Source organism: Euphorbia lathyris, chromosome 3, assembly GCF_963576675.1.
Source record: "Euphorbia lathyris chromosome 3, ddEupLath1.1, whole genome shotgun sequence".
NCBI lineage: Eukaryota > Viridiplantae > Streptophyta > Magnoliopsida > Malpighiales > Euphorbiaceae > Euphorbia > Euphorbia lathyris.
In genome coordinates, this window is record NC_088912.1 from 41,690,438 (window position 1) to 41,706,914 (window position 16,477).

General features: G+C 34.3%; 1 protein-coding gene across 2 annotated transcripts; it reads right to left on the minus strand.

Moving 5' to 3' along the window:
- Positions 1–2,080: 2,080 nt before the first annotated feature.
- Positions 2,081–8,930, minus strand: LOC136222243 (bifunctional dihydrofolate reductase-thymidylate synthase-like). Of its 2 annotated transcripts, XM_066009803.1 has the most exons (13): positions 8,637–8,930; positions 8,502–8,543; positions 7,668–8,182; positions 7,185–7,584; positions 6,996–7,040; positions 6,768–6,833; positions 4,585–4,646; positions 4,417–4,491; positions 4,157–4,322; positions 3,946–4,069; positions 3,283–3,389; positions 2,975–3,155; positions 2,081–2,390 (listed from the first exon to the last, which is right to left on the minus strand). In XM_066009803.1, the coding sequence occupies exons 3-12, from the start codon at positions 8,093–8,095 to the stop codon at positions 3,045–3,047; spliced, it is 1,584 nt and encodes a 527-aa protein (XP_065865875.1). In that variant the 5' UTR covers positions 8,096–8,182; positions 8,502–8,543; positions 8,637–8,930; the 3' UTR covers positions 2,081–2,390; positions 2,975–3,044. The 2 variants fall into 2 exon arrangements, with proteins under 2 accessions (XP_065865875.1, XP_065865874.1); XM_066009802.1 differs by lacking the exon at positions 8,502–8,543 and having other exon boundaries at positions 8,637–8,929.
- Between the last annotated feature and the right edge of the window lie 7,547 nt (positions 8,931–16,477).

Sequence of the window (16,477 nt, forward strand, 5' to 3'; positions counted from 1 at the left end):
ATGCACTTACTTGGTCAGAGGAAGATAAGATCGTCAGAGAAAAAGAAAACATGAGCAAATCGCAACAGAGGTTTGAAGAGATAATACAGGTGAAAAGAAAGAAATGGATAAAAGCAGGTATTTATAGGCGCCCCTAAACATTTGAAACGACGACAGCGCTACAATAACTATCAATAAATGAGGCTAATGATGGAGCTCAAGGCTCGAAGAGTGCCAGCCAATCCCAACAAAAGAGAGGAAGGGTTCAACCGACACCTAGCGTGACGTGTAAGTGGGAAAGGCACGATCCCTTATAGCCAACTACCTCACAAAAAAGCAAGAGGATGGCTTCATGCGCCTCAGTGAATCCTTGAAGAAGCGCAAGAACGACATTTAATCTTTCAAAGGTTCCACCGAGCCAACCTACCAAAATCTTTGTTTAAAGTACAAAACTGAACCCTGAAGAGTTTGAACACAACCCGAGAGGGGACATTCGATACCTTAGAGCACCTTTTACACATGGATCAATGTCACCCTTCGAAGCAAGATAACTCACAAGAACTGTATAATTCGTGTTAAAAAGATGCTTACGGTAACATCTAACCACATGGATCAATATCCATCGTTCATTCCAGCATCAGTACAATAGTGGAATAAAGGCACTTGGATCATAAGAGGCGTTACACAAAAGATGGGTAAATTTCATCGATAGTGTACAACATTTACCCTATTTCACACTTTGGTGTACAACCTTCATTTTGTCTCACTAATATGTACAATCTTATAGGTGACCTCCCACTTTGGTGTATAGCAGGTAAAAATGACCGGTCAACGCCTGGTCAACACGCCACCTCAGCCCTACCACATATAAAATGACTAAAATACCCTTATCTCTAAATAAATAAATAAATAAAATAAATACACTCTCCTTCATTCAACTCTCTCTCTCACTCTAACTTTTAGCCGCACCATTATTTGCAATAAGTAAGATCAGATTTTTTTTTGCTCATGGCTCACTCCATCTTTTCCTCCAATTACAATTTATCTAATCATCCTAAAGATTAATCTAGCCATCCCTCACTTCATCTTCTTCCTCTTCTTCTCTCAAAACCGAAACCTAATCTACCATGGAAGATTTCTCTCTTCGTGATGGTGAATCCCAACTCCGGCCGTCTCTCTTTTCTTTGCCTCAAACGCAAAAATCAGCCTCCTCCTTCCGTCACCTGCTAATTTTTATTTTGCTCGGCCACCTATCTTCTGTTTTTTCTCTTTTTCTTCATATTCCTTTCGAGGGAGGCGGTTATTACGAATTCACTGGTCAGAGGCCAGTTCGACATCATTCTCCAAACATGCAGTCAGAACCGAGAGGTAAAAAGACTTCCTTCGACCACCGTTAATAATAAAATAAAAAAAGGTAAAAGCAGCAGCAATTTGGAATAAGATTATAGCTTTTCCATCTAGAATTTCAATGTCGCCAATTACAAAAAAAATGATTATTGATATCATTTCCAATTTATGAGACCAATTAACCACTTTATACAATATTTATTAATAAATTAAAAATTTAATAAAATAACAGGCACCTGATTTTTTTTTTTTTTGAAGTAAAGTTTCATTAATGAGCCAAAATATGGCAAAAGTTTAACATCGAGAAAGAAATAAAACTTGAAATAACATCAAACAAACACGGACTAGCATTTTGGGAAGCCGCTCTAGTCAAAGCATGAGCTACTCCATTTACTTGTCTTCTAATGAAATGGATAGTAAATCCGTTGTTAGAGTTCAAGAGATTACGACATTGTGCAACCATATTCCCAAATTCCGACTGATCCAATTTATCCGACTCAATAGCATTTGTCAAAATTTGTGAATCAATTGCAAGCTTAAAAATGTCACCTAATTAGCATTTATAATTGACTTGCAAATCAATTGCAAGCTCTTAAAAAAACTAGCGTTTTGGAGTAGCAAAAACGCAAAATGGCACCCACTCACATGGGTATCGGTAGGAGTTGCCATCACTCATCTTTTTTACTTCAAATTCTATTTTTCACCTTAACTTTATTTTATCAAGTTATCGAAGAAAACCTAAATAGATATAAACTGATGAAACAAAAAGAAACTTATAAAAATAAAAGGTCAAAGAGTCCAAATTTCAATCCATTTCTACAACATTATGATTTTAGTAATTTGTAGATTGTAATAACAACATAATTAATCCATGTAATACTGGAAAATTAAACTAGCAGAACAAAAAAGCACCGACGACCTAAATCACCTTAGAACCACCAACAAAAGGTACTAAAGGATTCTCACTAAGAAAACTTTTTTTTTGTTGTGTGAAGTATATCCAACCGTCAATTTTTCAGTTTACTGGTTCACACTCTACCAGGGTGAGCCTCCAATAGCTGAGCCTGCAACATGACAGAAACCAGTACTTCCAGTTCAAAATTTCCTTCAAGCTTCCGGAAAAGATCACTCAGGTTGAGATGCATAGGAGAACTAATTCAATGAAACATGACTAACAATACATATGGGCATTGGATGGATATTATGAACACAATTCTAAACCATAGAAACTTGTGTACTCGTATAACAAATCTAAATCCTCTATTCCCATCCCAAGCTTAAATAATAAACAGCTACTTTAACTGATAATAACTCAAAATAATCATAAAGACTCCAAGATAACCTGATACAATATCCATCAAAGCTGGAAACTTCAAAACTCTCTCAAATCTTCACATTCCAAACCAGCAACAAAATTTATTTATTTAGAAAGATAGATAAGATCCTCCGGATTTTGAGATGATAATCAAAGTTCACATAACTGTCATTAGTTATTTCAGTGATACAGAGAAATTGCACTGAATCACCACCCAGCATTAACTAGCCATCCCTAAAGCAGATTTATCTAATCGCACAACAGAGACAAGAAAACGCAAAATGAATTATCATGCCGGAACAGAAGGGGCATAGCCACAGTAGAAACACATACCTGCCATAAATACAAGCAACTATTGCTTAAAGGCGGAGCACATAGTTCTCTGGACAACTGAGAAAAAGCATCATACTGCCATTTTCATTTCAATTTTTTGGTGAGGATCATAACCTATGAGTTCAAAATCAGTTGAAGCAAAAGAATCTATATTCTTCTTTTCTGGATTGATCTTCAGAACCTTCATGAAAATATTAGTAAGACAATGCAAAGGGACAACACAAGAAACTGTAGAAGAATTCAAAAATGCTTTCCAGAAATGGTAAAAATAACTCTATATCAACTTATATCGGTGCTATAATACTAACTGGAAAAGGTTTTGGTAGTTTCTGAAGCTGCTCCTGAAGAGGCCTAACATGAGTGCGATAAACATGTGCATCCCCAAGCACATGAACAAAGTCACCCGGAACAAGATCTGTACAAAATAAAAGATAGTTGAAGAGATTTATGCACGGTGCTGAAAGTAATTACTGGTCACTGGAATATATCTTTCGATAAGTTCTAGTCCATGAAGGCCCAATGTTATTGTTACAAAAATCTAGTTCCTGACCATCTTATTCATGATTCAGTCTACCTCGTAGCAACACCAAGACACCCTAACCAATTCACTGCTACCTTGGAAGTGCTGGGTCTACAAGGGCGAACGCATCAGCACCACTGGCTAACCATAAATTACCACCAAATGCAATACCATAAGACTCTTTCACTAGAAAATTTTCAGTTTACTAGACTTAGCAGCTAGATATTCACGAATCTAATAAAAAGTAAGAACCATATGTGCAGATGCCACATCAACTTTTGAGAGAACAATACATTAATCTCACAAGTATAACTTAGAAAATTACTTATGACCCATTGACTATCAGATGAGATTCCTGAATAATCAAGTTCAACGATCAACAAGCCTAGTACCGCATTAAGTATCAATACAACAAAAACTGTAAACTATGGTTTCCACAAATAATGCATACCGCAAACATGAGCAATCATGCATGTCAAAAGAGCATATGAAGCTATGTTGAATGGCACACCCAGGCCCATGTCAGCAGATCGCTGATACATTTGACACGACAACTCCTCATTGGCTACATAGAACTGCAAAAAATATCTCCATTTATTTGACAACAAAGGAGGAAATGCTAGCCTGAGCAAACAACGAAATAAATATAGACTCGTACTAGCCTGAGCAAACATATGACAAGGAGGAAGTGCCATCAATTTGAGATCAGAAGGATTCCAAGCAGATAGTATGATTCGACGATCATCCGGTTTATTCTTAATCTTGTCAATGACATCTAATAACTGATCAAATCCTTGGCCAGTGTAGTCAGCATTGATGTCAGTATACCTGGAAATGTAATAAATGAGAAAAAGAAACCATAATAAATCCTAGTGTCTATAAATCCATCACTTAAAACATAGATAAAGAAGCATTCATAAACCTAGCACCAAAATGTCTCCACTGGAATCCGTACACTGGTCCCAAGTCGCCCTCCTCTCTGTCCTTCAACCCAACACTGAATTGACAAAAATATATACATCATTCAAGAAATTCATCATGAATAAGGATTCATTCTTTCACTATTGTATATCCTATTGCAAGTACTTGCCTATCAAGGTAATCTCTGGAAGCATTGCCATCCCATATATGAATACCCTTTTCCTGAAGGACCTGTGCACTCAAAATTTAAAGATGCTGATCATTTTGTTATTGTATCTACGTAAATCAGATAAGGGAATTTATGAATGTCTCTATAGACACATCATCGAAATGAGATGGCATTATTAGGAAAACTAGAGTAATTAATAGCAACGACATTCAAAAAAACTTTTGCAGAGGGCATAAGAAAACAAAACATAGAATATAATATAATATAAGAACCCTATAATTCCTACGTGCATAACGATACAGTGTCAATCAATTTGTCAAAAAAAATATAGTGTCAATCAACCTAATATTATAAACTAAGGACCTGTTTGATAACAAAGAAAATCACTTAAATTAATGTATTAAGCATTTATTTAGTTTAAGTGTGTTTGATAACTGTTTTTTGTTAGCCACTTAAATTATTCAATTAAGTTAAAATTCACTTATTCTAGTAAGTAAAAAAAAAAAATTTAACTTCAAATTTTAAGTTGTACATTATCGACTACTCCCTCCGTTTTTTATTAGATGTTGTTATAGGTTTTTTAATTTGTTCTTTTTTATGTCATTTTGTATTACTAATGCACTTTTAGAAACATTTTCTCAAATTTTCCCTTATTTATGGTAAGAGAGAGAAGTTTAGTATTAATGCAAATAATCCTAATTAAGCCATAAAAATTAAGAATAAGAAGTGAGAATTTTCGCATAGAAAGTAGAAATTTAGGAGCGAGGTATTAAGGGTAAATTAGTCATTTTAATAGTGTAATTAATGTGGCATTGATCTTGATGAAAAACGTTAAACGACATACATAGTTTAAAAAGGCGATCGCCTCTGTCGCCTCAGGCGAGAGGCGACAGAGGCGATCACCCCACCGCCTTCCAGAATGGAAGGCGACTTACCTTCAAGAGGCGATCGCCTCACCCTCTCAGGCGAGAGGCGGTCTGAGGCGAGAGGCGATCGCCTCTTGCAGGTGAGGCGTTAATCAGCCTTTTCTTTAAAAAAAAAAACCTAATTTATATTAAAACCAAAAAGACAACAGAACAGCTCGATAAAATTAAAGAGAGACACAGACACCCCCCAAAAACTCCAACAGCTCTCTCTTCTTCTCCTCCACCACCGAGTTTCTGCTTCCCACAGCTCCCTCGTAGAATTTTATCTGACTTGTGATTGTAACTTGAGCAGACAAATTAGGTTCTAAGGTGTTTCTATACAATCAAGTAAACCTTTTTGGACAACTTTATTGGAGGAGAAACTGGGATTATAAAATAAAGATGAGTTAAGATAACGTGCAGCTGCAAAAAGAGGACTATGGAACTCCTCTTGCCAAACATGATCAATAATCTTCAAGTACGCTAGGTAGATGCTTGATATTATGCTATTTTGATTTAAGAATTAGCACTTTATTATTAGACTTTAAGTTATTTTGGTTTACAAGTTTAGAAATTAAACTATCCTTAAGTACTACTAGTTTTTATTGAGTTAATTTTATTTATTTGATTTTCTAATTTTTTGTGGCCTCACGTGCGAGAGGCCGTCGCCTCGCCTCTCGCCTCGCCTCAAGGCGATATTTTGCCCTTGTCGCCTTGACTCGCCTTTCGCTTTTTAAAACTATGACGACATATAAAAAACAACGGAGGGAGTAATATTTTTCAGTACTTTATTTTTAGTATTTATCAAACAGTTGCACCATTAATACTTTCAGCAGTTATAATATTCAACACTTATTTCTACGGCACTTAATTTTCAGTTTTATCAAACACCACCTAACATTATAAAATTTCACACCCTCATTTATAGAACACAGTTGTGCCGCGATATACAACCATAAACTATGCAGTCACGCATCTCATGCTTAAACATTAATAAATAAATGCATAAAATACCAAGAAAAATAACAAAAATTCAAGAACTCGATTCATGGGGATGATATACCCTAGAAAAATAAGAAATATATTAACTATAACAAATTTAGAACATGGAATGAAAAAGTATCAGAATAGATTCGATCAGCGACTTTATATGCTCTTTATTACCTGTATCAACTTAGGACCAAAAGAAACTAATGCCATGCATCCAGCAGCATCAATGCGTACATGATTAATGAGGGACATGAAGCATATAGGTCAAATGCTCAATTAAGATGTTACCTTGGCATTTGTTGATCCGCTGATGAACCACAAGAGTTCTTCAACCACACCACGCCAAAATACTTTCTGCAAACACAGAAATGAAAGTTCACTCCTTAGGTAATTGTGCATGTAATGAATCATAAGGCAATCTATGTTATAAGAGATAAAAGAGAATGTACAGCAATATCCTATAACAGTGAACTAGAATATAATATAGAACGAAATAATTAGCCTCCACAAGCATACCTTAGTAGTAAGAAGAGGGAAACTTTTGCGCAGATTGAACCGCATCTGTGGATTAAATGGAAAAAAGAGCAGTCAACCCATATCCATCAGTAGTAGAGGGAATAAATTGTTTAATGGATATGATTCTTATGAAGCATGTATAAGAAGCTAAAGTGGAACAGAACCTAAATATACAGTGGTTCGTAATACCTGGCAACCAAATTTTGATAAAGTGCCAGTTCCAGTTCTGTCATCCTTCACAACACCATCTGAGATTATATCTTGAACAAGTCGCAGATACAAGAACTCCTCATGCTTCTCAAAAACTGTCTTAGGAAGGAATGAGAACTTTTTCATCTCAAACTTAGTGTTCTCTGAACTATTATCAGAGCTCAGACCATTACTTTGACCATTGGATTCAACTACAGAACTCCTTACTCGAACATAAGTTGCAAAGGAAAATCGTATCTTGTTTTCTACAATGGGAAATGATGAGTACCAAGGTTGAAAGACAGAGAAATTGATTGGAGGAATAAAAGTATCACAATCAATGCTTGTCTCAATTTCTGTAATGTGAATAGCATCACATCCCTGTGCATTGAGAGCCTCCCTGAATCCATGGATAATAATAATGAAAGATGAAAAGAAAATAAAACAAAGAAAAATTGAAGTAGGAGAGAAACTAGTAAAAACCTTAATATTTGGCCACCTCCTATAATGAAGACTTTCTCAATTGACAGACAATAAGGAGATGCAGCCAATAATTCCAGAGCAGAAATCAAGCTTCCACATATCACCACATTCTCAGCAGTAGCAATATCAAAACTCCCAGAACGAGTTAGAACAACATTAAGGCGACCAGGAAGAGGACGATGCTCAAGTGGAATACTTTCCCATGTTTTTCTACCCATTACAACAGCATTCTTCTTTCCAGAATCATTGGTAGTCAGAGTAACATCCTTAAAGAATTTGAGATCAGAAGGCAATCTCCATGGCAACTTTCCATCCTTTCCAATACCCATATCCCTGGTTGCAGCCACAACAACTTGGTAAGTTCTTTGCGGGTCAGGCTGAACATTGGCATTTCCATTCGAAAGGTTTGCCGTGATATCACTAGCCATGACTGAAAATAAAGCTGAACGGAAAGTTGGGGATGATTTCTCAGAACTAACACCACACACCCAACTTCTGTGGAAGTGCAGTAGAACCTGAAATGGTACAGAGTAAGAACAATTTCTTTACACGTGTAACAGATAGCACATTCATCTATCTCTACAATGTAAATAGGGGAAGGGTAAGAAGAGTAACAAGAGGAGGAGGGGTTTATAGAAGACTATTCAGGATCCATCATACTGGTAAACTTCACAAATATACCACAAACCAGAAAATGAAATTTTTTAAAGAAAATATATAATCACAGTCAACAACAGAAACTCGCTGCACAGCGTAGTGGTTACAAATAACGATTAGCATCCTAAAGTTCAATTGCAGCGAAAAAATTTCCCTGGCAAGGGACATTCACAATACCTGACTATTCTGGCCCAGAATCAACAAAACTCCATAGAATTTCTACTTATAGCACAGGAAGTTAGTGAAACACAACAACACGATCCTCTGTTCAAGTAGGAGAATGCGAAGAGGAAATGCAGCAAAGAAACTCACCGATCTGACACCGAATCGAAGAATCTTGAGATCTTAAAGCTCAACCTTGACCTTGAAAAATGAAAATGAAAAACGATCAACAACAACTGAAGAGCTTGAGGAAAAGTGTGAAAAGGAAATTAGGGTTTGGATGAGAAAAAGGGAGAGGATTAATGGTTACAGTAAAGTGTAGTTGAGTAGAAAGAGTAAAAGAGAAAAGAAAGGGAAGTAAAATTGAAATGTATCGCTTTCAATGGGGTGTTTTTTCTCCGTCTATCAAAAAATACAGGAACGAAGCAAAAGAAAAGAGAAGGAAAAGAATAGAAAAATCCGAAAGCACGGTTTACGCGGAATGCCGCCACCGTCCACAATATAACACATTTTTTTTAAATTACTTATCCAAATATATCTTACTAATTAGACGAATCGGACACAGTTTGGTTGAAATTTCAAAATCAGAAAATAACTATTTAATAATTCTATTTAGTTTATTAAAAAAACCAGAGAATTTAATAGAATTTGAAGTTTAATCTCGATAAATGTTTCTTTTGGCATATGATCAGGCAAATTATTAGATTATATGGTTTCGAACTGATGAATCAAATCTAATCCAGAGAACACGGGTGCCATATTAGAAATGAGAGCCCCTAACACAGTATCAGTAGTGCAAATGTTAAATGGTTGGTTCATTGTTTTGGGAAGATTCATCACATGTTCTGTCTAGCGTTGATTCCCTTTCTGTTAGCTTCTCAAAAAAGCGCATCCTTTTCAGTGGAATCCAGAATGTCAGACTGCTTTTAAGAAAATAAAAATTTTCCTCAACTCACCATATTTGTCATCTGCCCTCCGGCCCAACGAGGATCTACACCTTTATTTCATGTCTCCGCAGAAGTCGTCCCATAGTCCTCACCTGATCTTTGGGTAATGAACTATTTCTAGTCTACTACCTCGGCAGAGTACTCAAACCCACGCCACTGAATGATTGCGACCTCACTTCCAAGCTCATACTATCATCGTTAGAACAAACTACACGTTCAAGAAGGCGATGCAAAAGCTTGAAGTATTAGGGAGGATCACAAACTAATCCATTATGATTGTCTCAATTTGAGTTACGCTTCGAAGCTAGAAACACAATTAAAGCCTGAGCCTTAGCAGATTTCATATCCAAACTTACAGGGAGCTCAAGAGCGCTCCAAAGAGAACATGAATGTTGATGGTTCTAACGGTTCCAATCGGGCATGAGTTGGCGTCGCTGTTTGGAGACTAGATGGTTTCCATCTTAGTTATATCCTCCGCCTAGCCTTTGCCACTACTAATAACTAAGCGAGTATGAAGCAGTCTTAGCCACTCTATGCTTAGCCAAGCTGATAGTTCATGGACGTCTGAAGATATACAATGATTTCAAGTTAGTGATTTGTCACATCAATGGCCTCTACAAAGCCAAAGACACAGTAATGGCACAATACCTCTCAAAAGCACAATCCCTAATCCAATCCCTCGAAAATAAGGGTATTGAATTCGCCATCAGAAGAGCAATCTGTCTGTCCCAACATCTTAGTCAAAATTGCTTCCGCTCCGGGCATGTATGAAGCTCCCGTTTGTCAAATCGAACCTGTAGACGCAGTCTTATCAGGTTGGCGAAATCCCATTATCAGATACCTTGCCGAAGGAATCTTGCCCGAAGACAAATTAGAGGCTACTATGATCGTTCGACGTTCTTGGCGATATGCGCTATCAAGCGAAGCCGTTTATGAAAAAGCAATGATCCTCCCTGGTTCAAGTGCATATCTGGTGAGGAATGAGATTACTACCTAAAAGAAATTCACCAAGGAGTTTGCAGTTCGGCCACCTGCATAGTCTTACCAAACACTTCTTTATCATATTTCGCATGTTTTTTAACTGTGAACACATACACTTACACATAACATATTCCTCACCGAATACGATTTTTAATCAAAATCCACATGTTTGTATTACTCTTAATGAATCATTTCTAGTTATGTATATACTTCAAATTTTAAACTTCAAATCACTATTCAAAAACTCAATTCATTAAAAAAAAACCTCAATTTAACAATATAATATAAATTGTAAAACCTAGAAATTCTATTTATGAAAAAAAAAAGATATATATAAATGTTCAAATAGAAGAAAAACACAAAAAAAAACCTTCAAAACTTGTATACAATCTACTAAAATATGAGACAATCTTAAGAATTTTCTAATATCCACCATTCAGAATTTGGAACTAAGTGTCTGAAACCTACCATTCAAATTTTATGATGATTGAATTGTGCAAATTTTGAAAAGTAAATTTTAGTTTGACTGGACTGTAGAGATAAGTCAAGAAGATGAAAGAGAATGAGAATGATCCGTATTCTCAATAAGATTAAGAATGGACGAACAAAACAATAAAATATCTCATTTATTATTGTCCTATAAACAAAAAAAAAATTAGTTTCATTCCTTTTAATTCAAAACATTTTTTTAATTTATCATAAACTTTTAATTTATACTATGTAAAACATATAATTAATTCATCAATCATTATGATTTAATTTAATATTGGAAGCATAATTACTAGAAATTAAAGTGATGATTTCAAAAAAACAAATTAAAAGAAATGGAGAGAGTACTTGATAATAAAACCTTTTAAATATTTTATTAGAGTAAATTACACTTATGGAATAGTACCCAACCTTCAATTCATCATTAATTCCATGTTGCCTAAGAGCAGTACTCAACCTTCAATTCATCGTTAATTCCACGGTGTCTAAGAGCAGCTCTAATGGTGGGTTGGAGGACCAATTTACAATTTTAAAAAAATACTGAACACCCTCCAACCACTAGAAGCCATATCAAATAACTCTCCAATCTCAAGCAAATCGCCTCGCTAGAGATAAAAAAAAAAAATTGGGCCTCAATTAGATTATTTTAATGGTTTGTGGCTTTATTTCCAGATAAACATTAGTTGTGTTAAATTAGTTATTTTTAATGCTTTGTTTACTCTCCATTGAATTCCTCGAATGGTAATTTTTTCACACAACCCATCAATTTTTTTATTATTTTTTATATTAACAAAAACCATCAATTTATTTGCTATATACACATTTAACAAATATTGTTATAACAAATATTATTTCTATTATTTAATAATTTTTATTCCGTTAATAATTTTTGTTCAATTAATAATTATTCAATCATTTATATTATTAATATATTATATTATTTTTACGTTGTAAATTTTTAAAACACCGAAAATACAAACTCTCAAATCTCAAATCTAAATACTTATAATTCTCAAAATTCTCCGATTCAACCTATTTCATGTAATTTTCATTATGATCCTCATGTTATATTAAATTAGGACAAAAAATTATTAATAAATATTTTTATTCAATTAATAATAATTCATTATGAATTTTATTATTATTACAAAATAGGTTAATTGATTAAAAGTAAAAAAAAAATAAAATTTTATATAATATGTGGGACCCATTAAATAGAATGATTGTGACTAATCATTAGAAGAGATTTTTGGAAAAGTTGTTTTGATGGGAGAGTTATTAGAAATAGGTGAGGTAGAATGGTTGGAGGAGAGTGTGTAACCCTCCAACCATTAGAGTTGTCTTTAATGGTCTTATTGAGGGACCACTTTAAAACTTTACTAATTGAATACACTCTCTAACTCCACTAATGATTAAGTATTATTAAAAAAAAGACATTCTCCATGGAGAGTGTTTTTTATCGTACAAACAATAAAATTTAATTTTTTATAAGTAGAAAAACACTACCCACTATCTTTAGTGGCTACTTTTCATTCTTTGTGTCGGTATACAAAAATAATTGGTAATAAAATAAGATTTACTTTTTTCATAAAAAAATAATTTTAATTAAAAATTAATATTTTATTTGAAGATGTGATGGTTAAACACCCCAACCATTACAGATGCTCTAAGAGTTAAAAGTTGAGGGGGGATAGATTGAGATGCCGCGGTTGGACAGCTATTAGTGAAAAGATTGAAGTTTTGGATTTTCTCGTTTCTTGAACCTTGATCTCCAAATTAGAGAATTGTTTAAAAAAAAGTTATTTTAATTGAAAAATAATTTATCAAGAAAGAAAAGAAATTGAAATGATTCGATTAATCTGGCCTCCAATTGTTTTGGATTATGGATTTTATTTTGCAGAGAAGTAGAGATAGAGGGAGGAAAGTGAAAATTAGTAAATATCGGTAGAATAGTCTTTTGTAAATTAGTGGTTCTCTTACTTTAAGATGAAAATGGATAAAATGCTAATGTGGAACGATTAATCTGTTTTAGCATATCACAGTACCGGATTCGGATCCTCTCCTGTCAACCAAAAACAGGAGAGGATCAGTTAATTAGATCCCACCCCTTCATTAAACTTGAAGGGCTGGGATTTAAATTAATAAAATAACTATTAATTTTTACCTTAAAACTTAAAAATAATAACAGTCCCAGTAAAAAACAAATGAAATTGTTGAATTTTTTTACAGTAAATTCCAATTCTTTTTTGCTGTGTTACGTCACTTTCTTTTCCTCATTCCTCTTCTTCTTCTCTCTCTCTCTCTCTCTCTCTCAATTTCTCATAAATTGATGGAAAATCGATGAATATTCATCCTTAATCTGTCAGGTTTCAACTTGCAGCAATTTATATTACTGTTCTTCCTTTCTTTGTGATCATTGCTTATTTCTGATACTTTCAACAGGTATCTTTGTATAATTGGCCGGTGAACAGGACAACCTTTCTTATGGTCGTGTATTTGACTCTCAATCTGATATGTGGGTAGTAAACCCCCATTTCTTATCATTATTGTAATTTCTACTAATTGTGAATGAATTTTTATCTTTACTGCCAAAAGGAAAAAATTGAAAGAAACTTGAGATTCCAAAAATACCCATCGATGGTGGAGATGGTGGAGCATATTTAAGTCTTATACAGATCCTTTAAGAGATGCAAAACGTAAATAAGTCAACCAAATACTATTTAATAAATTCAAATACGTGTTTATTATCAAGCAATCTTAGCAAACCTTTATTGTATTTCAACAATAGTTTCCTTCAATATGCCACTGAAACTTAACTTGATAATGGTCCTTCTCTATCATTAACTAGTACAGATTGAGTAAGCTTGTATTAATAGTCAAAATTAATGGCCAAAGTGATGAAATTCACATTTAGAACTTTCCTTGCAGATCTAGTGCTTTTGCGATATGTGCAAAGTCTTGTTATGGTATGACTGTCCCTCTTAATGCATACAAGATTGTAGTGGCTTCAGTGTGTTCTAGAATACCTTGAGATATATGAAACTATTGAGGAAGCGAACACTGTCTGCAAAATTGAAGTCTTCTTTAGTTCTAACATCTTCCGTAGCCAGATAATTATTAAAACTGGTCGGCCATTTCCTTAATACCCAAAGAATAAGATAGTGTTCCGTGTAGTTTTATGCTATTGAGAGCAGCAATTCAATTAGAATGCACAGAGATAGAAATTATTTATTCCACTGATATCAATCTTCAATTAATTTTATTGTCTAAAAAGCTGTCTAGCAATTTTGATACCTCAAGGATGGAGCTTTGTCTTTTTTATTCATGCTTCATATGATTTAATTTTACTAAACATGTTACCCATTTACAAAACACAAGCACTGAGATCAATAGTTTTAAAAAACACAAGCACAAATTCTTATTGTTGATCAGATCCAAAAGATAGAAAGTATAATATAATAACTTTGAACATTTTGTCCATTCCTATTTCTAATTTAGCATAAAAACTAAACTCATTCAAAAATATTGTGTTGAATTAAACCACTAAACATGTTGCATATAATTTGACGTTGATACTTGTCTTTCATTATCCATTGCCTGTTAGAATACAAAAAAAAAAGTTACATTTATATTAGATTTCTAAATATTCTTATAAGTTATTAGTTGACATATAATATATTAGAAAAAGGAAAAACAAATTATTACCATTAGGAGTTCACTGTATCCTCCAATTGGTATGGACTCATCATTTATTCCCTATAACCAATTAGACCAATTTTTTTTTACAAACTCAAGATAAGAGTTCAATAAAAAAAACATAACAAGTGTCATATATAATTTTATATTTTACCTGATTATAATGTACTTGATCAATTGTCTGAGGGGTGCTAGAAACTCATTTGATGTTTATATATCAAAGTATAACCATGATATAATAATTATAAATTATATCAATTAAGGATAGAAATAATAAAGTAGAACAAAAAGATGTATTTATGTATGTATATATATATATATATATATATATATATATAGAGAGAGAGAGAGAGAGAGAGAGAGAGGGAGAGAGAGAGAGAGTTTGAGAAACCTGATTTGTTGTTCATCCAATTTGCTGAATTTGTTTCCAAAAGGTCCTATACAATACATAATGAGATTTTATATAATTCAAGTAAGATGAATTATTGAAGTTATAAATTGAATGAAAATATAATAGTAACAAACCTTTGATAGGTTGGTTTCATAATTATTTATTCGAACAACATTAGTTTTCTTCTTCTTTTGCTTTTCAACCCAACTCTTTAACCGTTTTCTGCCTTTTTGACCTGTTTTTTTCTTCAAACCCTTTACCCTTTTAGATAGATTCTGTAACTCAACACTTTTCTCATTATTTGCTAAAGAGGAACATGTTGCTTATGTTGGTCCCGTATAACGTGACAAGGTTAGTTCCAAGGGGGGGGGGGGGATATGAATTATTTAAAATTTTATCCGTTAAGGCTGACTTCTTTTCTTTTAGAAAAGGTTTACACAGCGGCGCTAAGTAGATTTAAGACACAAGCTTAGTCCACTGGTGACTAAGTCTGCTTCTTTCTTTGAGTCAGGAGATAACACTTAAGTCTAGTCCTGAGCTCAACTTCTTAGTGCACTCAACTCAATGTCTATTCATTACTTAGTCAGTTTTATAGCAAGCAATATATAAAGGAGTTTAAAGGTTATAAATATGTTACTCAGCAGACATATCCTGGTTCGGCCTCTCCGCCTACGTCCAGTCCCCGGAACTCGTTCCGAGCTTTTTGAATCCTCTACTGAGCTCTTTAAAGGTAGAGCACGAAACCTTTTACAATAGAAGCTGAGTATACAAGAGTACCTTCCTCTATTTCTCTACTCACTCCTATAACTACCGCTGAGTACTATAACCGAGTACTCAGCCTCTCCTTTCTATTCTTCTAGAAATGATAAGTGTTTGTCCTAAACAACAATTGCTAAGACACTTTAGATGAATGAATTCACTTTAGGCTTTTACACAAGGATTGGAATTGGTGTAAGGTTTGCTTTGCTTTTCTCACAGAACTTCAAATATGAATTTGGTCAGCGTTTCGACTTGATTGAAGATCTACATCGAATGAAGCATTTGAAAGGCCTATTATTAGTGACACTTCAAGCACCGGTGATTTCGAATTTCGAAATAACCGTTGGAGGCAAACGGCTTCCTGTCGCTATCATTCTGGACGTGCTCAGTGTCGTTGGCCAATGAGATTCTTGTATCTTCTGTCTATGATAGTGCTCAGCAGCTTTTCGTCAGATGAACAGAATGTTTCGCCATTTATAGTAAAGTCCACCAGTCAGCTTACTGCGTCTTCTGAGCTTTACCCAAAGTAGAAATACTTTGTCTACAAGTTAGTTTTGTTCTCCCGCTGACTTGTACTTCTTGTCGTTCAACTCAGCAACTTCATCTTGAAGCAATTGATAGAAGGCTTCTCGATCCTTCTTCACGCTGAGCAAGCGCTTTGCTTAGAACGACTGCGTTTTGTCTTCCTGGGCCGTGAGGTCTTGATCTGTTGACTTGGGCTTGACTTC

Excerpts from the sequence above, each read along its gene's own strand:
- LOC136222243 (XM_066009803.1), bottom strand. The coding sequence starts at position 8,095 with ATGGCTAGTGATATCACGGCAAACCTTTCGAATGGAAATGCCAATGTT. Across the intron at positions 7,585-7,667 it reads GGAGGTGGCCAAATATTAAG|GGAGGCTCTCAATGCACAGG; the intron begins GTTTTTACTAGT and ends CCATGGATTCAG. Across the intron at positions 3,156-3,282 it reads AACTACCAAAACCTTTTCCA|GTTCTGAAGATCAATCCAGA; the intron begins GTTAGTATTATA and ends ATTTTCATGAAG.